Source organism: Anolis carolinensis, chromosome 5, assembly GCF_035594765.1.
Source record: "Anolis carolinensis isolate JA03-04 chromosome 5, rAnoCar3.1.pri, whole genome shotgun sequence".
In the NCBI taxonomy this organism is placed as follows: domain Eukaryota; kingdom Metazoa; phylum Chordata; class Lepidosauria; order Squamata; family Dactyloidae; genus Anolis; species Anolis carolinensis.
This window is the reverse complement of record NC_085845.1, coordinates 157361381-157385527: the sequence shown is the minus strand read 5'-3', so window position 1 is coordinate 157385527 and position 24147 is coordinate 157361381. Positions and strand designations below refer to the sequence as shown.

At 41.2% G+C, this 24147-nt stretch overlaps 1 protein-coding gene across 5 annotated transcripts in view; it reads right to left on the bottom strand.

Annotated features, from left to right (window-relative positions):
• Nucleotides 1–24147, bottom strand: part of syt1 (synaptotagmin 1) — a 414399-nt gene that overhangs the window by 72676 nt on the left and 317576 nt on the right. For 4 of the 5 annotated variants that reach the window (XM_062982655.1, XM_062982654.1, XM_062982653.1 and 1 more), the window contains 3 exons: nt 23832–23954; nt 19462–19629; nt 8323–8490 (listed from right to left, as the gene is read on the bottom strand). In XM_062982655.1, coding sequence (XP_062838725.1) covers nt 8323–8490; nt 19462–19629; nt 23832–23954 — 459 coding nt within the window. The remainder of the gene's footprint in view (nt 1–8322; nt 8491–19461; nt 19630–23831; nt 23955–24147) is intronic. The other variant, XM_008110941.3, reaches the window with a different exon arrangement.

Sequence of the window (24147 nt, the reverse complement as noted above, 5' to 3'; positions counted from 1 at the left end):
CTACTACACCACACTAGCTCCTGCTGGGTTCCCAAGGCAATGTGCAGTGTTTCTTTAAGCGACAAGAAAACCCTTTTGATCCCATTAAATAAAACTCCTTGAACACAATAATGCAATGAGTCAAAATATAATTCTAATCCCCAAGAATATGGTGAAACCCAACAGACAATAGTAAAGGGCTGAGGCAGTGGAAACTGTGGGGCACATATTATTGTACTGTTCCTTTTACCAAGACCATCAAAAACATTTTATAAATGTTTAGAAAGTTTACCAGGGAGATCCATAGAGTTTTATGTTGGTTACTTTCTGGCTGACAAGCACTGCTTTTGTGCAGCAGCAATAGCTTGTCTGCGCAAGAGTCACAGTCTTAGAAAGTTTTAATACTTATTTTAGTCTTTACCTTTGTCATCTAAGTATTCAAATATTTAATACTGTTTTATCTATGACATTCCTTACAGACATATTTTTCAAAATACACATATCCCATATTTCCTTCCATAATTGTACATTCAAACTTTTTTCACAATCTTTTTTCCTTGTTTCTCTGTGATAGTCTTGCTTCTGATCTTCTTCCATCAGTATTTTTTAGATATCACTTGTTATGCCTTTAATTGTTTCATTTCCTGTTTTAGCCTTTCTTCAAAAAAAAATTAGTTCAAATTTTGTATACTCTCTATTAGGCTTGAGCGATCCATGAAAAAATTGATTCTAAACTCGTTTCAAAAGTAGGGGGCGCCAGCGTTTCGTTTCTGATGTCATTTCCGAATTTTGCCCCCCAAAAAATTCGAAATTAACGAAAATTCGTTAGTTTCAAAAGTAATTCGTTAATGGCGGACGCGCATGCGCAGTGGCCAAAAAAAACAGCACGAGGGGAGATTTTACAGGACTCTCCCGCTCTCATTTTTTGAGTGATCTTCTTCAAACTTGGTACAGTGGTAGAACACATTTAACACTGATAGCTCACCAAAATTTGGAATGTTTCCCTTATCCTCTGATTTTTGGCGAATTTTCATAGCTTTTATAATAAACCATTTTTTAATAATTGCAGAAATCTGTTCCTGGTTTGAAAGTCTTATTTCCTGTTAAATTGGGTTGTCTTTACTGTGAAAGTCATTGTTCTACTTCAGAAACTTTGTTTTTGTGGCTGAAACTTTGTTAAATTGGTGTGTGTGTGATATATACTGTATATATATATATATATATATATAGTCCCTGCATATATATGTGTGTGTGTGTGTGTGTGTGTGTGTGTGTATAGGTAAAGGTAAAGGTATCCCTTGACGTTAAGTTCAGTCATGTCTGACTCTGGGGGTTGGTGCTCATCTCCATTTCTAAGCCCAAGAGCCAGTGTTGTCCATAGACACCTCCAAGGTCATGTGGCCGGCATGACTACATGGAGTGCCATTACCTTCCCGCCAGAGCGGTACCTATTGATCTACTCACATTGGCATGTTTTCAAGCTGCTAGTTTGGCAGAAGCTGGAGCTAACAGCGGGCACTCACTCTGCTCCCGGGATTTGAACCTGGGACCTTTCGTTCTGCAAGTTCAGCAGCTCAGTGCTTTAACACACTTCGCCATCGGGGCTCATGTATATATAATATACATACACATACACACAATGTGGAGAATATGTGGAAAGGTAGATAGAAAAGTTGGGAGCCACAGCGAAGGCACCTTCCTGGGAGCAAGGTCTAATAATAATAATAATAATAATAATAATAATAATAATCATAATCATAATCATAATAATAATAAATCCCTTACAATATCCAAGATGGCTCACTGCTACAGAATCTTGGGAGCTTTAGTTTGGTATGGTACCATTATTGGCAGAGAAAGCTAAGCTGTAGGAGTTGAAATCCAATCATTTATCCTCCCTATAGAATCAATTTTATATGCATTTTTAGCTACAGAAAAGCTAAAATCAGGACAGTAAAAGAACAACACCCAGAAAATGGGAATTCCAGACAGGAAACAATCAGGGCCAGCTAATACCTCCCAACAAAGGATTCCCCCAGGTAGGAAGCAGCCAGGCTTTGAAGCTGCAAGGCTATTCAATGCTAATCAAGGTGACCAATTGCAACATTCACACTTGCCTCCCACAGACAAGAGTTCTTTCTCCCACCCTGGACCTTCCACAGATATATAAACCCCACTTGCCTAGCTTCGCACAGACGTCAAAACCTCTGAGTATGTCTGCCACAGATGTGGGTGAAACATCAGTAGAGAATGCTTCTGGCACATGGCCATAGAGCCCGGAAAACTCATAGCAACCCAGCCAGTAGGCTGTTGCTGAACAACCTATGAACTTTTAGCATTAAAGGAAAAAATGCCCAAGATTTTATCACTTAATACTGTTGGCATGTCTGGAGAAGAAGAATAGAATGCTTCTATACCAGGCAAAGGCAAACTTTGCCCATGTCTGGAGTTAGGAATTGTAGGAGTTGAAATCCAAAACAATTTGACAGAAAACTGGGAGTTGTAGTTTGGCATGGTACTGGCTCTCTTCTGCAGGGAAGGCTAGGGACTTTGTAAAACTACAGCTCACATGATTACATGGCACTGAATCTGTTGCAATTGAGCTGGTGCCATAATCCTTTCCGGGAGATCTCCTCAGTGGAGATATCTCTTAAAGGGATATCCTCTGGCTCTAAGGATTCCGTTTAGGAAGGCTTGCCTGGCTCTGGTATTCCCCTCTAAGCCAGTGGCTGGAAAGTCTGGAAAGAAGCAAAACCAAACACGCGGCTCCAGAGGAGAAGGCCAAGCGCAGGCAGGCATGTCTCTTCTCTCTTCTCTTCCCTCCCTCCCTGCTTCCCTCCCTCCCTGCTTCTCTCTCTCTCTCTCTCTCAGAGAGAGAGAGAGAGAGAGAGAGAGAGAGAGAAGCAGGGAGGGGAGAGAGATGTGGAAGGCTTCTACTGAGCCGGTGGTGGTGGTGGTGGGGGGCGCGCGTCTCAATGGCATTTTTAAAATGCTAGCAGATCGATGGCCATGCCTCTCCCTCCTTCCCTCTTCCGCTCTGATTGGCTGAGAGGCATGCCAACATGGCTTCTCCTCTCAGAGGGGCTACAGCTACATCCGAAGACATCAGAAACAAACGAAAAAAAGGTACTTTTATTATTTAAATTCGTAATATTTGTAAGGCAGTGAGCAGATGGTTCAATATCAATTCAAAAGTAATTATGAAACGAATTTTAAACAAATTTAACGAACTAACGAAAAATTTGCTCAAGCCTACTCTCTATCACTCTTGTATGTCTTTTGTATGTCTGTTGACCATTCTTCCAATTGTAAGACCCTGGTGGCACAGTGTGTTAAAGCGCTGAGCTGCTGAACTTGCAGACCTAAAGGCCCCAGGTTCAAATCCCAAGAGCGGAATGAGCGCCCACTGTTAGCCCCAGCTCCTGCCAATCTAGCAGTTCGAAAACATGCAAATGTGAGTAGATCAATAGTTACCGCTCTGGCGGGAAGGTAACGGCGCTCCATGCAGTCATGCCGGCCACATGGAGATGTCTATGGACAATGCCGGCTCTTCGGCTTAGAAATGGAGATGAGCACCAATCCCCAGAGTTGATCACAACTGGACTTAATGTCAGGGGAAACCTAACCTCTTAAACCATGTAGCTTCACTTCCTAAACATTGATCTTTTATTCTCACTTTACTTGTCATTTTCATAACCTAATATTTTATTTTCATTAATTTCTTTTGTTTTAATTTTTTTCTAACTCTCTTTTTAAATTAGTCAAGAATTTTTCTAAGATCACTGCTGGTGCTAGTAGTGAAATACCTGGGAGCAACTTTATTTTATATCTATGTAAAAAATATATCCTAACTTCAAATCTATTCCTGTATCTTCTTCTTCTAACCATTCCAAAACTTCAAAATTTTCTAATCCTTCCACGATATAAAACTGATTAGCTATATAATATAGCTTTATATTTGGGAGGCCTAGGCCACCTTTTTGTGGACGATACCATTTACGTTTGTCTATTCTGGATTTTATATTTCTGTTACAATACACATTCAAAATTATTTGTCAATGTTTTAACTCTAATTCAGACATTTTCATTGCAAGCATTCCAAATACTTTTTTAAAATTGTGGTAGTATCTTCACTTTGATTTATGCAATCCAACCAAACCACGATAGTTTAAGTTTATCATATTATACCAATTTTCCTTTTATCTCACTTATTTATTTATTTATTTACAGCATTTATATTCCACCCTTCTCACCCCGAAGGGGACTCACATTACACATATAGGCAAACATTCAATGTCTTTTAACATAGAACAAAGACAAACAAACATAGGCTCCGAGTGGGCCTTGAACTCATGACCTCCTGATCAGAGTGATTCATTGCAGTGATTCATTGCAGCTGCTCTCTAGCCTGCACCACAGCCCGAGCCTTCTTAATTTGGCTCTCTAATTCCATTTCAACCAATTCTTCTCCTAGTATGTCTGACTGTTCCTTACACTACGTGCCATGAACAGCAATTATATGTAACAAGGGTGAACAGAGCAAGGTGAAATGGACTTCTAGCCCATGGTTAGTGTTTTGTCTAAAATCTAGCAAATCTTCCACAGAGTATAGTTGCTTCTTAAAACTCTTGCAGAGCATAACAAATACTTAGCACTTATTATCTTCAAAGTGCTTTACCAACATTAACTTATTCAAAACAATTTCCCAGGGAAGTGGGAGAACACAAGAAGCTGGGTTTTAAATTTGCTTGGGTCAAGAGATAGAGAGGAATGCTTCTCGTTAAAAATCCATCCTTTGATTTCATTTGACCCTTTTAAGGAAAAGGCTGCAATGTAGTTAGGAATGAAGAGGGGAATAGCTTATCAGTGGCTTTTTTCCTTCTGAGGCTACACTGCTCATTAAAAATATGTGATTATGTACAGCAATTGAATTCTTTGTAAAAAGTATGATAAGGACTTAGAGAGGAGGTTGGCTAAGGTCACTTCAGGTGATTGAGCAAATGGCCATGACTTATAAATGGAAGCTGAAATGCTTCTTCCCTCAGGGTCACCATGGAACTATTTCAAGGATCCATTTCATAGCATTAATTGCTGGTTTGATTACAATTCTCCTAGTCAAAAGTTAAAACCAGGGTAGGGGTGGGGGAGTGAATTTTTCTCCATAATAATATGTATTACTATAACTGAACAGCTTTCCTGTGAATTTGGCTTGCTAGAACAAACGCTGTATTCTGCAATTAAAACAAGTGAAGTCTATTATAAAATGTCTTAGCAGTAATTGAACATAATTACATTTGCTGTACAATTTTGGATAGGATCCAGTTGCTTGGGGTTTTAAGTTGGTTTTAATTATGCTTTTGCTTTAATTAGTGGGCCAGGTTATGGTACCATGCTGATGAGCTCTAACAAGACAAACACATGTCCATCAATTCACATCTGGCCTTACAATCTCTACATGGATTTTTTTTAGATCATTTTATTCCACAGCTCTCTAAAATTTTATATTTTACAAACATCGTAAAAGCTTGTATTGCAGTCTACCTGCATATGTCATAGAGCAGTGACTATTTAGCATAGAACATCTATTTATAGCTCAGAAAAAAATACTTTTTTGAACAACTCCCAGAATACTAACCTGGGTCAGAAATGACCAGTTCCTTTCTTGGCATGGCCAAAGAAATGTACTTTCTTTCACTGGTAGGTCATAAGCCAAATTTAACCTTAGATCAGTTGGCATAATTGCCAAATTATATTTTGATTAATGGCTAAGAAGATATTTACCTGTAATTGATAACTCAACCAGTAGTTGAAACTCAATAGGAAGGGCCCCCAGAAATGTTATTTACCACTTTTGAATTGTTTTCCAATGTCTTGCTAAGTTCCTCTCTGCTACTTCCTGATGTTGATAAGTGGCTGAACATGAGTGATTTTCTGGATGTGTTTCATCCCCATCAGTAAGGAAGTAAAGCAATGCCATGAATTATGATTATGTCCTATTATTCTTATTTTCCTGCAAAGCACTTGACACTTTCTGGTGCTGAAACTGCTGTTGATTCATGCTAATTTTAACTGACAGCTTCATAGATTACTTGCAGCAACCTCATGAGCACTTGCACTTGTAAAGGTTTTGCTCTTAGAATGATAATTAACTAAAAGGCTAATTGGGATATGGCAACAGAAGTTAACTGATTATTTCAAGGGCTGATCATGCAGTGTTTGAAAATAAGTGTATGGAAAGATGGAATAGTTTTGCTGCTGTTTGGAATAACCAAGTTACAGACCATGTTCATTCCTGCTCATTATTTCCATGATTGAATGAACTGTTGTTAGTTTGCTGTTTGTTTATGCTTGTATTTGCATCATCCTAATAATGAAATAAATTAAAAACAAAGAAATAAATGGGTACCTTCTCATTTTACAACAACCAAGAATGAAAGAAGGTTGAGCTAGCTCACTTCAAAAGGATGAGCACAACAGCAAACATCATCAAACTAGAGACATATGGTATGGTGCTTTTTGTTTACTAAATATTTGTATACTGTACAAAGCATGTTGCTAATCCAGGTACAGTGTTGTTCTGACCTGAAACAGAACTGCTGCTATGCTTCCAAAATAGGGCACTGCTATGCTTCCAAAATTATTCTCAAAGTAGAAATGCATGAACTGTCCTTTGAACAAAAGACTATACACATGACTATGTTACGCAAGGACTTAGCTTCTGGGGAATCTAGAGGTAGCCTGGTAATTTCAAGAAATACAACATGGATAAAATTACAAATTAGGACGAGCAGCAACAAATACATTTCCATTGAATGCAATGCCCTGCAATCTTTTCAATTTTATACATAATCTCCAATGCAAACTCTTGTGTTTCCATTATTTTTGAACAAAATTCATCTTTAAAACAGGGTTATGCCATTTAAAAGCTAGTAAACCTTGTCTAGCTTTCCAGTAAATTTCACATTTTAATTTCTAATGTCAATGGATCTAAAATATAATTGGAAAGATGCAAAAGGAGAGGAGGAAAAGGAAGGGAAGGAGGCTTGTATCATGGTAGAATCCTAATACTTTGTGCTCCTAAAATCCTGCTTATTTTTGCTTATGTAGATTAACAAAATTGCCACCCTAAGTATAACTGTAGGGAAAGATCATGGGCAAACTTTTTCACATTGGGACTGCATTGTGGGCTGGGAGGGAGGGAGGGCACATGCTGGATGGAGCTGGGAGGGAAGGGAAGGTTGGATAGTGGTGGCTGGCATGCGGGGGAGGCCGGAGAATTGGTGTGGGTGGGAAGAGGGGGAAGAGGCAGCCACATGTGACTGCAAGGCCCTCCTCCCAGCAGGAGGACATGGCAGCCTGCTGTGTCCTCCTATGAAGAGGAGGGTTTCACACACGACTGCCCAGGGCTCTTGGGAGAGTGCCTGGGAGGGCTCTCCTCACAGCAGGAGTGACACGTGGCTGCGGGGGCAGAGGAAAGAGCCCAACAGGCTGGATCCCACCCGCAGGTCATACGGGCATGGAAAAATAAAATACTGTTTAAGTTGGAATCTTTTTAATTGTTGTTAAGCTTCTTGGGAAAGGAAAAGCTCATAACTCCAAATATATTAAAAACCAGATCTCTGGAAGCAACCTCGTTATCTTTTTTACTGCTCAACTGACTGTCTTCTGGATTATGGCCATGACATTTAAGACCAGAGTACTGCAATTAGACATCTACAATGATCAGATAGACATATTAGGTAGTTCCTATCTATTCTACCTTTCCATTTCACACATCCCTATCTCTCTAGCATGTGGAGGGGGCTTCCAGGAGAGGCCAGCATTTTCGAACATGTGCGTTGCAGCATGGATGAAATTAGAAAACATAGAATCCTTATATGCTTGCCATTAATACAGTGAAAACAGAGTGAGAGAGAGTGGAATTAGAGCACCTGTGCATTTTCTCTCTCCTTGTGTATTGTTAGAAAGTAGGATTTGAACAGAGATTAATTTGAATATCTACTACCACTGGTAGCAGATAGAGTCTGACTAAATGGAAACTCCCCAGTTTTAATGACAAATGAGCTTTTGGCCATATGGACTGATTAAGGGTTCCGGGAACTCAAAAACTGGGACACAACACATTTCTTGATTAGTGTGTAAGTATAATTTACACTACACATGGATATGGATTAGCTGCAGAAGAGCATAGGAATGAAACAAGGGGACTTAAAAGAAATAGCAGTTTAGTAGCTCCAGTAGAGTAGACTCCATGTTTTGGAAATGTTTACACTACTTTTTTTGCTCAAAATAGAGACTGTCTTATGGTTAAACAAATGGGGCTAATAGATACATTTTCCTTACCTCTTCTTTTTCAGCACTTTGCAAATCCCTCCACTCCTCAGTCACATGACCAAAATCCACAGTGTTCATGGCCACCTTATACTCTCCAATTATGTCATGCTTGGAGAAACGATCAAAGTCATATACTGCCATCACTAAGGTTTTTCCTCCCAGTTCAGCATACGGCACCTATGCAAAAATAAAAGAGAAGAAGAGAAGAAAATGAGTTGCAAAGTGTATGCAGTAATTATGGTTTCACTGCAATGCAAATTAATTTCTCTGTTTTATAAGCTGGGATTCTAGTTAAACTGAACTCAAGAAGAAAATATGAAGCACATTTTTCTGAAAAATCATCTGATGGATTTTTTTGTAAGATCAAAATGAAGCATTTTACAGAGAAATATGGTAGGTCACCCATCACTCTGCAACGTCTGCCTTGTGTCCTTAGCGTCTGCTATGAAACTAAAGACCAATTATTGGCCCCATAGACACATAAGCTTTCAATACTCTGGTATGTTTCTCTCAATAAATCATGCTGTCACTTTCCTCAATACAGGAGCTACAGACTGATTGTCACGACCCCGGCTACAGAGCACCAATAACCATACGCAGAGGCCAGATTCTAACTAATATCTTTATTAAGGAAATATATAAGGTTAATAAAAACAAATGTAAAAGTTAGTTCAGAAGCGGACCTTTCAGGAAAGGTCAAAATTAGTCCAAAAAAGCAATGTCCAATAAGAAATATTATGGTCCAAAGTTGTAATCCAATAACCGAAACACTCACTTTGCCAGGCAAAGTGAGGGGAGATGACAAGGTCCTTTAGTCCATAAACTTGAGCAAGGCTAGGAAATAACTTGATACTTGAAACAAGGCTTAAAACGTGGAACAAGGTAACTAGGAACAAGAACAAGGTCCGTGGAATAACTTGGTAAAATCCGTGGAACAAGGCAAGGATTGGTCCTGGGAAACAAGGCAAAGTCCGTAGATAAACAAAGGCTGGGAAGCAAGGCGAAGGCTGGATAGCAAGGCAAGGCTTGAGCAGGAGCGAGGCTTGAATCGGAGCGCGCTGTCCAGACACAACTCGCTCCGTAGGCTGACGAATTGACTCCGCGAAGTTACTACGCGGGTAAAACACCTATATAGAGTCTAACTTTCCCACCGAAGCAGTTCTCTGGGAATCAGAAACGAAAGCTAAACTCTGAGACCAGATGTTAAACTCCTTAAAGATTCTCACGAGAAGCAGTCTTAATTGGCTACATTCTTAGCTGCAATCCTCGCACTCCTGCGCGAAGCTGATTCCAAACTTCTCTGTTGTTTACAAAACTCCCGGCGCAAGAACACGGGAGAAGTAGGCTCTGGGCTTGTTTGACATACTTCTGGGAGACAACTTTCTTGCAGGTGCAAGGTTCCCAGATCTGCCTGGGAAAGATCTGGCTGAGAGGAATCCAGTTCAGACTGGGAAGGTAAAAAACCCAAGTTTTCATCTTCATCAGGAATTACAATGTCCTGAGCAGGACTACAAGGCCCATGGGTCATCACACTATCCCCCTCCTCAAGGCCCCTCCCAAACTGGGGCCCTCTCCCCGAGGCGCGAGGTCGCGGCTTGGCGGGATAGGTCAGATGAAAGCGACGGGTTAGCTCAGGAGCATGGACTGTGGAGGCGTCTTCCCAAGAGCGTTCCTCAGGGCCAAAACCCACCCAGTCAATGAGATATTGTAGGCGGCGGCGGTGAAAGCGAGAATCCAAAATGTCCTCAACCTCGAACTCCTCCTCCCCATTCATCAAAACAGGAGGGGGGGCCGGTTGGTCTGTATCAGGACGCACACCATCCGCCGGAAGGAGCAGGGAACGGTGAAACACTGGGTGAATGCGCATTGAACGCGGAAGTTGGAGTTTGAAAGTCACGGGGTTTAATTGCGCCACCACTGGATAGGGGCCAATGAAACGGGCATCTAACTTCCGGCAAGGGCGGTGGGAGGGCAGAAAGCGAGTGGACAGAAAAACCCGATCTCCTACCTTGATTTCGGGGCCCGGCTGGCGGTGTTTGTCAGCGTGGTGTTTATAGTCCTCCTTGGCTTGGTCCAGTTGCTGGAGCAAAAGTTGTTGCACCGCTGTGAGTTCCTGCAGCCAATCCTCTGCTGCGGGAACTTCTGAAGTTTCAATGACAGGGGGAAAGAAACGTGGATGGAAGCCGTAGTTTGCAAAGAACGGCGTTTCTTTTGTAGAAGCTTGAACTCCATTGTTGTAGGCAAACTCAGACAGTGGTAACAGAGAAGCCCAATTGTCCTGTTGGTAGTTTACATAACAGCGAAGATACTGCTCCAAAGTGGCATTGGTGCGCTCCGTTTGCCCATCTGTTTGGGGATGATGAGCTGAAGATAAGCGAGAGTCTATGCCCAATAGTTTTTGTAGCGCCTTCCAAAAACGAGAGGTGAATTGAGATCCACGGTCTGTGACTAAACTCTTGGGCAATCCATGTAGTCTGAAAACATGTTGAAGGAATAGATCCGCAGTCTCTTTGGCCGTGGGGAGGCCTTCGCAGGGAATGAAATGGGCTAACTTGGTGAAAAGGTCCACCACCACTAAGATCGTGGTGAATCCACAGGAAGGTGGTAGGTCAGTGATGAAATCCGCAGAAATTATTTCCCATGGGCGAGATGGGGTAGGAAGGGGGTGTAAAAGCCCTGAGGGCTTCTCCCTTCTTATCTTGGAGCGCTGGCATACTGGGCAGGTGTTGACATATTTTTCCACATCCTTGCGGATCTTGGGCCACCAAAAATCCCTTAGGATCAGATGCATGGTTTTAAATAGTCCGAAGTGTCCTGCTGGTTTGCAATCATGACACAGACGAAGCGCTTTTTCCCTGCCCGGTCCGGGTGGGATATAAACATGATTTCTATAGCAAAGCAGCCCATCCTTAAGCGAAAAGGGAAAATGCAGACCTTGGCGAAGTTGGTCCTGCGCCCAGGCATCTGCTTGCTGACTAGCCCTGATTTCTTGAGCACAGAGGGGTCCTGGAGTAGAGGAAGTTGAACCAATGGGAATGGATTTGGTGTTCCCCACTGTGAGCGTGGCAAAGTTCCCGGGTTGTAATAGTTGGGATTCAAAGGTCTCCTTGCGTCCTGCAGCGTATTCCGGTTTACGTGACAGGGCGTCTGCTTGCTTGGTCTGGGCTGGGGTCACATAATGAATCTGGAAGTCGAAACGTTCGAAGAATAAAGCCCAACGTTGCTGCCTCTGATTTAGTTTGCGGGCAGTTCTTAGATGTTCTAGATTACGATGATCAGTGTGGACTTCAATGGGAAATTTGGCCCCTTCTAGCCAATGTCTCCAAGTTTCAAAGGCTGCCTTTATGGCCAGTAGTTCTTTTTCCCAAATGGTGTAATTTCTCTCTGGTGTGGTTAGTTGACGAGAGTAAAAGGCACAGGGATGGAGGTGATCTCCCACCGGTTGTAAGAGTACAGCCCCAATTGCCACATCAGAGGCGTCCGCTTGCACAACAAAAGGGGTTCCAGGATTTGGGTGCTGTAGAATTGGCTGGGAGGTGAATAGTTTCTTTAGTTGCTGGAACCCTTTCTCTGCTTGATCAGTCCAGCGGAAAGGCTGCTTTCCACGGATGCAGCTAGTGATGGGGTCGGACCAGCGGGCAAAATCTGGAATGAACTTGCGGTAATAGTTCGCGAACCCCAAGAAACGCTGCACCTCTTTCTTGTTAGTTGGCGCCCGCCATTCCAATACTGCTGAAACCTTGGCTGGATCCATGGAAAGCCCTAGAGGCGAGATGCGGTAACCAAGGAAATCTACCTCTTGTAGATCAAAGGCGCATTTTTCCAGCTTGGCATAAAGTCCATGATCCCGCAATCGTTGTAACACCATTTTGACGTGGTTCTCATGTTCTGATTGTGATCTAGAAAACACCAAAAAATCGTCCAGGTAGATTATCAAGAACCTGTCTAGATAGTCCTGAAAAATGTCATTGACAAAATGCTGGAACGTTGCGGGAGCTCCGCATAAACCGAAATTCATAACTCGGGACTCGAATAATCCGAATTTGGTCTGGAAGGCGGTCTTCCACTCGTCCCCTTCCCTGATGCGAACTAAGTTGTAAGCCCCCCGAAGATCCAGCTTGGTGTAAACCTTGGCTCCTCGAAGCCGATCCAGTAGATCCGAGATTAAGGGCAGGGGATAGCTGTTCCGCTTGGTGATATTGTTCAATGCTCTGTAGTCCACCACCAAGCGTAGTTCCCCTGACTTCTTCTTCACAAACATCACTGGGGAGGCGGCTGGGGATTGAGAGGGTCTGATGAATCCCTTGCGAAGGTTTGTCTCTATGAATTCCCTGAGAGCTTCTTGCTCTGGTTCAGTCAGGGAGTAGAGATGCCCTCGCGGGATCGGGGCCCCCTCCACCAAGTCAATGGCACAGTCATAAGGTCTATGTGGGGGTAATTTTTCGGCTTCTTTCTCATTGAATACATCCCAATACTCGGAGTACTTCTTTGGCAAGGTGATGATGGGCTCGGTGTCTGTGGCATGGCAGACCTTGGCTACGAGGCAATGGTTTTGGCAGTACGGTGAAGCAAACTGCAGTTCTCTGTTGGACCAGGAGATGTTAGGGTCGTGGAGAGTCAGCCATGGAATTCCCAAAATCACAGGGAAATGGGGAACCTCGGTAACAAAGAAGGAAATCTCTTCCATATGTTCCCTTATCCACATCCTGGTGGGTTCCGACCACTGACTTACGGGGCCCGTCTTGAGGGGGCGGCCGTCTATGGCTTGCACCACACGGGCATTCTTGAAATCATGATATTGTAATCCCAGAGAGTCGGCATACTCTCTATCAATGAAATTGTTGGTAGCTCCAGAGTCTATCATGGCGTGGATCATGACGGGTCCCCTTTTTGCTGACCATAATGTGACCACGAGAAGGAACAGGACCCCGGTTGGCGGCTCTTGAATGGATTTTTTGACCGGGTTGGCGAGCCTCTCTACACCCGGTCGTTGGCTTCCCCCGCCGGCTGTGTGCCAGTCGGCTCAGACGCCTTCGTCTCCGTGGAGGACGCCGCCGCAAGACGGGCGGCAGGCTTCCCTTTGGCTGGGCACTCTCTGGCGAAGTGGCCCCCGTTCCCGCAGTACCAACAGAGGTTTAAGCGTTGACGACGGGCCTTCTCGGCGGCATCTAGTCTGGGACGCACATTGCCCAACTGCATCGGCACCTCCTCGCCTCCTCTGGGGTATGGGGTTGGCGGTGGGGGTCTCCACACTGGACGTGGCTGAACGCTGGCGGGAGCGGGGGGTTTTGCCCCGGCTCTACTGCCCTGGCCTCGAACCCACTGTTTCCTGTTGGCAATCATGACTTCAGCCCGTAAACATTGATCAATGAGTGCCTCGAGGGTCTGGGGAGGATCCACCTTGGAGATTTCTTCCAGCATTTCAATGTTGAGACCCTCCCGGAATTGTCCTCTGAGGGCTACATCGTTCCAGCCGGTGTTGTGGGCCAGCACTCGGAACTCGGCTATATACTGAGACATAGGTCTGTCTCCTTGGAAAAGGCGACGGAGTTTGTGACCGGCTGCCTCCAAATTGTCCTCGATTCCCCAAGTCTCCTTGAGGTGGTCCAAGAAGTGTTGCGCTGATCTTAGGTGTGGAGAGGCTTGGTCGAACAGTGCCGTCGCCCAATTGGCCGCTGGCCCGTCTAGAAGACTGTAAACCCACGCCACTTTGATGTCTTCTTGGGGAAACTCGGCATCACGGGCCTCTAGATAAGCTTGACATTGGCGACGGAAAACATGAACCTTAGAAGCTTCTCCAGTAAACTTGGTAGGCAACGCCATGGCCGGGAGGCGGATTCCGCGCTCCCGCAAGCCCTTTATTTCTCCATCCTGGGCGTTGAGTCTGTCGCGGATGCGATCCACTTCGTCCTTGCTGATGGTGTAGCTCAGTGGCTGCCCACCGGGCACGGTTCCGGTAGACATTCTGGCCGAGGTTAATTGGTGCTTAGGGTGGCGGAGTCAAACTGTCACGACCCCGGCTACAGAGCACCAATAACCATACGCAGAGGCCAGATTCTAACTAATATCTTTATTAAGGAAATATATAAGGTTAATAAAAACAAATGTAAAAGTTAGTTCAGAAGCGGACCTTTCAGGAAAGGTCAAAATTAGTCCAAAAAAGCAATGTCCAATAAGAAATATTATGGTCCAAAGTTGTAATCCAATAACCGAAACACTCACTTTGCCAGGCAAAGTGAGGGGAGATGACAAGGTCCTTTAGTCCATAAACTTGAGCAAGGCTAGGAAATAACTTGATACTTGAAACAAGGCTTAAAACGTGGAACAAGGTAACTAGGAACAAGAACAAGGTCCGTGGAATAACTTGGTAAAATCCGTGGAACAAGGCAAGGATTGGTCCTGGGAAACAAGGCAAAGTCCGTAGATAAACAAAGGCTGGGAAGCAAGGCGAAGGCTGGATAGCAAGGCAAGGCTTGAGCAGGAGCGAGGCTTGAATCGGAGCGCGCTGTCCAGACACAACTCGCTCCGTAGGCTGACGAATTGACTCCGCGAAGTTACTACGCGGGTAAAACACCTATATAGAGTCTAACTTTCCCACCGAAGCAGTTCTCTGGGAATCAGAAACGAAAGCTAAACTCTGAGACCAGATGTTAAACTCCTTAAAGATTCTCACGAGAAGCAGTCTTAATTGGCTACATTCTTAGCTGCAATCCTCGCACTCCTGCGCGAAGCTGATTCCAAACTTCTCTGTTGTTTACAAAACTCCCGGCGCAAGAACACGGGAGAAGTAGGCTCTGGGCTTGTTTGACATACTTCTGGGAGACAACTTTCTTGCAGGTGCAAGGTTCCCAGATCTGCCTGGGAAAGATCTGGCTGAGAGGAATCCAGTTCAGACTGGGAAGGTAAAAAACCCAAGTTTTCATCTTCATCAGGAATTACAATGTCCTGAGCAGGACTACAAGGCCCATGGGTCATCACACTGATGGAAAACCACAGAACCAGCTTTTTGTGTCTGACTAAGAGTAATTAGAGGGCAGATATATATATTTTTTACTGCACAGTCCTATGCGCTTCTACTATGAGGTCAGGCCCAGTGAGTTCAGTTGAGCTTACTTCCAGACAGGCCCAGTATAGGAATGTATTCTTTATTCAGTCATTTTTAAAATCAGGATTATACATTTTATCTCACAAATCCTACCCCTTTAATTTTGGGTAAATTATACAGTTAATGTATCATTTGAAAAATCTGGCTGGAAAAATATTATCTGAATTTGTCTGGAGCTGCTTTTAACAGTTTCTTATACTTATGTAAATATTTGTCTGCATAAATTAGAATAAAGGTAAACAGACCAGATGAACACTGACTTGCTCCATTTGGCTTTTTAAAGCACTAGCCAAATTGTCATATAGTTGTGTTTTTAAAGGTTTAAATAAATACAATTTCCATTCAGGTGACATGTAAATGATATTGCACACTGTAAAATCACTATAGCATAATGCATTTTCAATTATATTATGATCTCTATTCTTAGTTGTTTTTAGCCCAGACCACTGAAGCATAAGCAAAAGAAGAGAGCAGATTTTCATAAACCGTGCATGCACTAATTGACACACTAGTTTATATGCAATAAAGCAAATTTAGAAGAAATGACTGTCACTTAAAAAGAAAGCCCTCTTAGTCAAGAAAATGGTCTGCTCTTCAAGTGCTAATAGTTGATGGGCAACATTTGCTTCTTATGGTTCATCTTGACTAAACTTGACAGCTCTTCAAAGAGCTCAATAATGATAACATAGTTGCTCTTAACCATAAACATGTGGAAATGGTATTTCGGCTTCTACAAGGCATGTGAAGAATACTTGAACATTATATTTATTTGGTGTGTGTGTGTGTGTGTGTGTGTGTGTGTGTATATGTGTGTGTATACACACACTCTATCTATCTATCTATCTATCTATCTATCTATCTATCTATCTAAAAAGCTCCTTTTGCCCAACAACATTTTTGGGTGTAAGGACACATTATTTTAATGATCTGTTATCATCATCAGCAATGAATCACAAAATTGTAAAATAATAGAATTGGAAGAGACCACATGGGCCATCTAGTCCAACCTCCTGCCATGCAGGAAAAGCACAATCAAAGCACACCTGACATATGCCATCCAATGAAACAACATTGCTTCATCATATCCAGATATAGTTTTATGGTAGATTTGTGACAGTAAGACTAATTGACAAGTCCTATAATACTATCAAAATGACTACAATAATCTGATGGGGGCAGCTGGGTGAGTGTTTTAGTTGTAGCATTATCTGCCTTTAAGCTGAGTGGCTTAGCAGGATGATAATGAAGCCAGTGTGTGAGTTCTGCACAAAGCATATAATTAACAACCAAGGCACAGAAGTCTTGTGGTTAAGGTTTTATTTTGATGACCTATGGTGGCAGCTGAGAAATCACAGACTGCCAACGCAAAGATCTTCAATGTCCCGGGGCGTCATAGAAGTATCTAAAGGTTTTCTCCTGAGTGATCATTTTATTCCAAATAGCACTTTACTTTCTGATGTTAATGGCTTGAAAAGATTCACGTTCTCATGGTGTTCCAAGTGAAGTTATAAACCCAGGGGTGAAATTCCTTTTAATATTTCAACTTTTAATATGTATGATCTCATAAGCAGTAATTAAAAGCAATTCCATCTTCTGAGAAACTGCTATCTCATAGACCATTAAAGTAATTCCTTTAAGAAGATGAGGGCAAAAGGAATACTTGTTTGCTTCCAAAGGCTCAAAGAGAAATATATGTGGCAAAATGGACCATGTGATTATTGCAGTCACGACCAATACAGAAGACTAAAAAGGCTTGACACTGACGATGTACCCCCATTATAAACACAATAAAAATTCTCACAATTGTCTGCCAGGAAAGGACTATGGAATACGTTTCATGGTGTGCCTCCACGAACTCATTACCCATCACAAGTTAAGTGACAAATATTAATAGATCCTTCCAGATAATAAAATATGAAGTTCAAAATGTGTGGACATGATCCAAAGCTCTGCAGAAATGTCAACAAGCACATAGGTCACTGAACATATTCTATTTACTGGATTGGTTAACACTGTTGTGCAGTTCTTTTCTGAAATAAAAGGAAAAAGGTTTTTGCCTGTTTCCAACAGTTCCAATATGTGCACAAACAACAACATTGGCTCAAGGTGACCATCTTCACAGTCTCTATTCAAGCAGGATTAGTGTAAAATATATATCATTATTTGGGTGGCAGGAATCATTATGTGGCAATGACAGTATGTCTTGAATTATTATTCAGCATCACTGTTTTTCTTAGGCACTAGAAATGCTTGTTGTATCTTTTCTTTTCTTTTTGCACAATGCATCTGAACTTTAACATTAGCTGTCCTGCTGCATTTTAAATAAAGGGAAAGCTCAGTAAAGAGCTTCTTTTCCTTCCTCTGTTTCTGTAAAAATAAAAGATTATTTTTATGAACAGCTTCAAGAGAAAACAGCTTATGTCTACAGTAGCGGCAGGGCCTCTGGGGATATCTTTCTTGTTGAGTGATTACATAGCCTGAATCTCTTATTGTTCCTGCTTTCAAACTGGAGCTGTCATTATAAGACTAAGTATACACATATAAAGGCCTGTAGCAACTGAAGTGGAGTGAACACTTCAGACCCAAGTCCTTCAAAGTATGTTTGGCTGGACTGTCATTATGTTGCTGGATACCGGGCTTCATATTCTGAAACACAATATCAGTATATTCTTGTACATATCCTTATTTCTTTTTCTCTTCCCACTTGATATATGCTTTATGGCAAGGGACGATAATGAATGTTTGCCTCCATGTTTTTTTGTTTATTGGAATCCACCCTGAGTTTCCCTGAGGAGATAGAATACAAATAAAGCTGCTGTTATTATTATTATTTTATTATGACACAGCAAACAAGATAGATATGCTGGATTTCATATCAAAAAATCACAAGTCGAACACTTCCCAAGTGTCTAGGACTGTGTAATGTATTATCGGATGATGATGATGATGATTATTATTATTATTATTTGAATCCCTCCATATATTATTGGATTGTAAGCTCTAGCAGCCTAGATAGCAAGCCAATCACAAAGGATCTTGGAGCTGCCGTCCAACATTTGGAGGACCACACATTTTTTCGTCCTGCTCTTAAGACCACAACAAAAGAACCAAGGAAGAGGGAGGAGTAAAGTGCTTACACAGCCTCTACCCCTTCACACAGGGAGATGTTGACAAGCTGGAAAGCATCCAGAGGAGGGTGACTAAAATGATCAAGAGTCTGGAGAACAAGCCATATGAGGAGCGGCTTAAAGAGCTGGGCATGTTTAGCCTGCAGAAGAGAAGGCTGAGAGGAGACATGATAGCCATGTACAAATACGTGAGGGGAAGTCATAGGGAGGAGGGAGCAAGCTTGTTTTCTGCTGCCCTGGAGACTAGGCCGCAGAACAATGGCTTCCAACTATAGGAAAGGAGATTCTGCCTGAACATTAGGAAGAACTTCCTCACTGTGAGAGCTGTTCGGCAGTAGAACTCTCTGCATTGGAGTGTGGTGGTGGCTCCGTCTTTGGAGGCTTTTAAACAAAGGCTGGATGGCCATCTGTCAGGGGTGCTTTGAATGAGATTTTCCTGCTTCTTGCAGGGGGTTGGACTGGATGGCCCATGAGGTCTCTTCCAACTCTACAATTCTATGATTATATTTTTTTGCTTCCTTATTCCTAATAACAGGATCTACTAATATTAGAAGGAGTCAATGTGGACTCATATCAAGCTTGTGCCATTCCCAGATTTGCTACACCCCCCAAGTATAGATAGCTTGATATGAAATCCAAATAATCCATGCATTTTATTAGAACCTTCAACTGCTTTGTTCATAAAGTATGTACTACAGCAACGGCTCTGTGATTCCGACTGAATTATTCTGCTGCTAATAATCTTTTGTCCTTACTACATTTTTCATTGCAGGGCAATCTCTGCAGTGAAAAATCCATTGTATTGCGGGTCACCAGTTAATGAGGAAACATGCAAATCTGCGACTGAGCATGAGATTAACCTTTTGTATATATAGAAAATGAAGAAAGATTGCAATATAATTATCAAAATATTACCTTGAATGTAAATTGCTCATTGAAAACTGGGTTAAGGGTCTTCCTGTGAACCTTTGTTTCATATTTCTTCTTCTTATCAGGTAGGAGGAAAACTTTCACATAGGGATCAGATGTGCCACCCATATCTAAAGCAGGTAGCTCAGCAGCCTGAATAATTCCTACCAGAAGCTGAAAGAGGAGGGACAAGAGGGAAAAAATCAGAAGAGCAGAACTGGAAACATGTTTTAAAAAAGAAGTTAAAATAGTGCACTTCTTGGCATCTTAGTGCATACATAAAGTTGCCATGTACACAAAAATGCAGTTCCACGTGCTCTCTCTCTCTCTCTCTCTCTCTCTCTCTCTCTCTCTCTCTCTCTCACACACACACACACACACACACACACACACACACACACACTTTTAAATTTCAATTTATAAAAGATAGGAAACATTCTATGATGTGAATAACTGGAGAAAAACCCGATGCATAGCTCTAGGGGGGGAAAAAAACCCAGATACAGCAAATTCATACTTCAAGAAGCTGTTTTTAAGCAGAGAAGAGGCATTTAAAGTGCTGCTGATTATACCATATATAGATTTTAATATTTTTCTTCACAATATCATAGTCAAAAAGCTTCATAATAGGTTCTGCAACATTTTAAAAACTATTTGCAATTTAAGCCATAGTGTCAAATTACTATGGATACATGATTACTTAAAATATATATTCATGTTGTTATTGGTAGGGAGAAATTATCTGGTGAATTCATTAACTATGTATCTTAGTGACCTGACTCCCATAAACAGAGCAAGGCAGATGCCAGATAGCTGTATTTTTTCAAAGAAAATTTCTTCCCACATTTTATTTTCACTCACAAACCTAAAGGGACTAATGGGAAACACAGGGCCTTTTTGGATTACGATTTCAATCATGGTATCAGCTCTCCTACAGCCATCTTCACTTCACTACTACAACTAGGACACATAGCCTACAAATTCCACAGATTGCAAATAGAAACTTGCTCATCAGGGAGTTCTGGACAAACATGGTTCATGAGTAAAGGAATCCGTACCATATGTGATTTCATGCATCTTTATTCTTTTTTCACTCTCTTTCACACACTCAGTCAAGAGCCATCAACTAGACAAAATATTGTTTATCAAATACAATAGCATAGCCAACTTACAACCAATAATTCCAGACACAAATAACCAATATATAAACAAATAATATAAAGGCCAAAGGCAGACATTTTCAAGACAAAAGCAACTGGTATTTGGTCTTATTCACAAATCCAAACTATAATGTCATATTTCATTGTAATGATAATCCAGACAATTAAAAGGAATGGGTTGAGCTTCACATGATAGACTACTAAAAGGACTCAGCACACTGAAAATGGGGAGGAAAGGAAGTGGATAATAAACTATGGGTTCCTACTTTGATTACTAGTATGTAGTTAGATGTTTTGGTTATGCCTTATTGTTTCACATATATTTTACATTTTAGAGATGTCTGTCTGTCTGTCTGTCTGTCTGTCTGTCTGTCTATCTATCTTAGTACTGTACCTAAAAAAACCCCACATCTCTGTTTCATAATACTTTTCAGATTCTAGAACAATCAGGCTTGCCTTTATTGGGTACTGGCCACTGAACACACATACACACACACACTCTTAGGAAAACAGGAAAGTAAAATAACTTGATACAGCAATATAATTTGTGTGTGGAAAAGATTAATCACACATGAAATAATGAAGAAAAAGGAAATGTAGTTATGAAATGATTAGTTATCTTGGGTTCCTCCTAACATGTCTGAGTAATACAAATTTCTCCTTCATTCTGGCAAACAACAATATCTGTGCATTGAACTTCTGTACAGATTAATGAGTCTTTGTGGTAAAAACAATTTACAAAAAATTAAATAGAAAATCCATAGCATAAGCATCAAGTGAAAGTAGATTTCTTAGGCTTCTATTTACTGTCTGTATGGATTTTTCTCATGGAGTAGAATAACAGATTACTACTTTGACAAATGGGAATGAAAACCAATTTTGTAGATAAGTGTTACCTTGGGGGCTATTTTAATTATGGGATGTTGTGAACTTATTTTAAATGAACAAGTAATGGGGAACTTGTGTCTACTAATCATTTCAGATTGTTCCAAATGCACCTCTCATAACCAGCTGTATCTTGACTGGGCGAACCTAAGACTGGGAAGGGCTGGTTGATATTTCCAAACCTTCTTACCTACTGAAGTGGTGCTGGGTAGGAAATATAACCCCTTTCCATTGAAAATTAGGGATGGTATTTCATCCTTTTTCTTTAGTTGCTTCCATTTTTATCATAGCAAATTGAAGACCTAAATATCCTACATGCACCATATCGGTCTGTTCTTGGAAGCTAAGCCCTGGTTAGTACTTGGATGGGAGAATGCCAATGAACACCAGATGATGCAGGCTATATTTTAGAGCAGTGGTTCCCAACTTTTGGATCCCCAGGTGTTTTGTACTACAACTCCAAGAAATCCCAGCCAGTTTACCAACTGTTAGGATTTCTGGGAGTTGAAGACCAAAATAAGTGTGTGCAAAATGTGTGCTAAAAATGAGGTAACACAATAAATTACCACTCCCATCTTAATTACGTTAACAACAATGATCTATCTGGGGTTCACAGGTTGAGGCAACACAATAAATTACCACTCCCATCTTAATTACGTTAACAGCAATGATCTATCTGGGGACCCACAGGTTGAGAACCACTGTTTTAGGGGAAGGCAAAACCATCTTTGAGTATTCCTTGCCTATGAAATCAATGTAGTTAGCATTCATCAACAGGCAGCCACACACACACACACACACACACACACACACACACACAAGTCTATAACTGTTCACGAATATTATAAATAATACATCACAGTAATAAAAAATAATTAGAGAACAGTCCTATAATTGAATGTTCCTACCTTGCTGGGCAAAAAAACAAACATGAAATACTCTCTTATGTGGTCAGGTAACTGGTCTATCTTACTATTCTTGGTAGCATCTGCCCCTAGTTTGTCACTGTCTGTATGCAACTTCCACAATTTCGGGCATATTGGACTTGCACACCATCTGCATCAATTATGCCATAAAGGATGATGTGAAAAAAGAATTGTGGCAGCAACTTCAAGGTTAACTGGTTTTTATTCTGGTATGAGGTTATATGAATATAAACCTACTTCTCAGTGGGTGTAGTGTAGAGTAATAGTTAAGCCTCAAGTCTTGGACAGAGAAACTGTGCTCTAAGGGAGCATTACAGGCATCTTGTTTTCATTACCAGCTCTGAAATTCAGTAAGTCAATTAGAATTGCTGGTCATGGCTCTACGTATTGCCAAGGATGTTTTAAAGAATAATTCAATAGGGTAATAAATTACATGAGCTATGCCACCATGAGAATAAATTAATACAAAGGAAATACTACTTAGCACATGATTTAAACATTGTCAAAATTGAATATTGAATATTCAAAATTTGAATATTGTCAAAAAATTATAGTAATAATAAGGATTGTTAAAAAAAGTCTGCTAAGGTAGAATGACAATTCTTTTAATAACATTACGGACAATTTTTACCCAACTGAGTAATCTTCTGAGGAAGTTCCAATTTATTTCTCTCAAAAGATGTGCTACTTTTGTCTCCTCCGCCCCTTAACATTCTCTGCTCTTTGAAGATGTAAAAGTTTCCCACTGATTTGAACAGATTCTCATGATGTAGAGTGGCCCACGCAAGACTACAGATTACTTTCAAACATGTATTTGCTTTGGGAACTGAGGAGGAAAAAAGGCTTTTTATCTCTAGTCTTGTGGAATCTTTTATGCCTTATCTGAAAGTAGGATTGAAGAGGGAGTTGAAAGATTTGTTGAAAATGAAGTTCAATCCTATTGTTAAGGCAAAAAGATTGAGAACACATATTGATGTGTGGGTAGCACCTGTGACGGAATTTTTAAGACTACAAGAGATAACCAGGGCACTTTTCAGGTGTTAAAAGTTGCACTACAATTCTAACTGGAAAATGTGCTGGATGTAGAGGACCTTTGGTGCAAACTTCTGTCTGGTGCTGGTTGATCTCAAAGGTCTCATGACAAAGCAATCTGCCTGCAACACTACGACCTTACTAAAAATAAATTAAATAAATTATATAGAATAATGAGGGTCACCATTGCTTTTTTAAAATCCAATGCTAATACTGACATTTGCCAGTTACTAAGAACAAATGAATTTGTAATGACTACCTTAATTACCAATTTGAATGGTTAGTACACAAGTTAAAGAGGTAGTGACTATCCAATGCACAGATAAATTTGTTTTCATGAATACAGCAATGTCTAATCACACTTGTTTCAGACCTGATTGTTTGTAAAGTCGTAATCCAAAGAATACTGGATTTTCCCTAATTTCTCCTCTTCTTTGGTTTCCTCCTTCTCTTCTCCATCTGTCAATCCAGTTTCAGCATCATCATCCTTAAGGGCCTGCAAAGAACAAGGGCAAGAACAAAAGTCATGAATATGACAACCTTCCAAGCAAAGCTTTAAACAGCAGGCAGTCGTGCTCAACCCTATAATGAAGCCATAAAATGCAAGCATGATGGCACAAAATCATATATGTTGTTGACATATATAGTTAGAATATTCTGGTTGCACTAGAGAAATATCAGAATCAGCA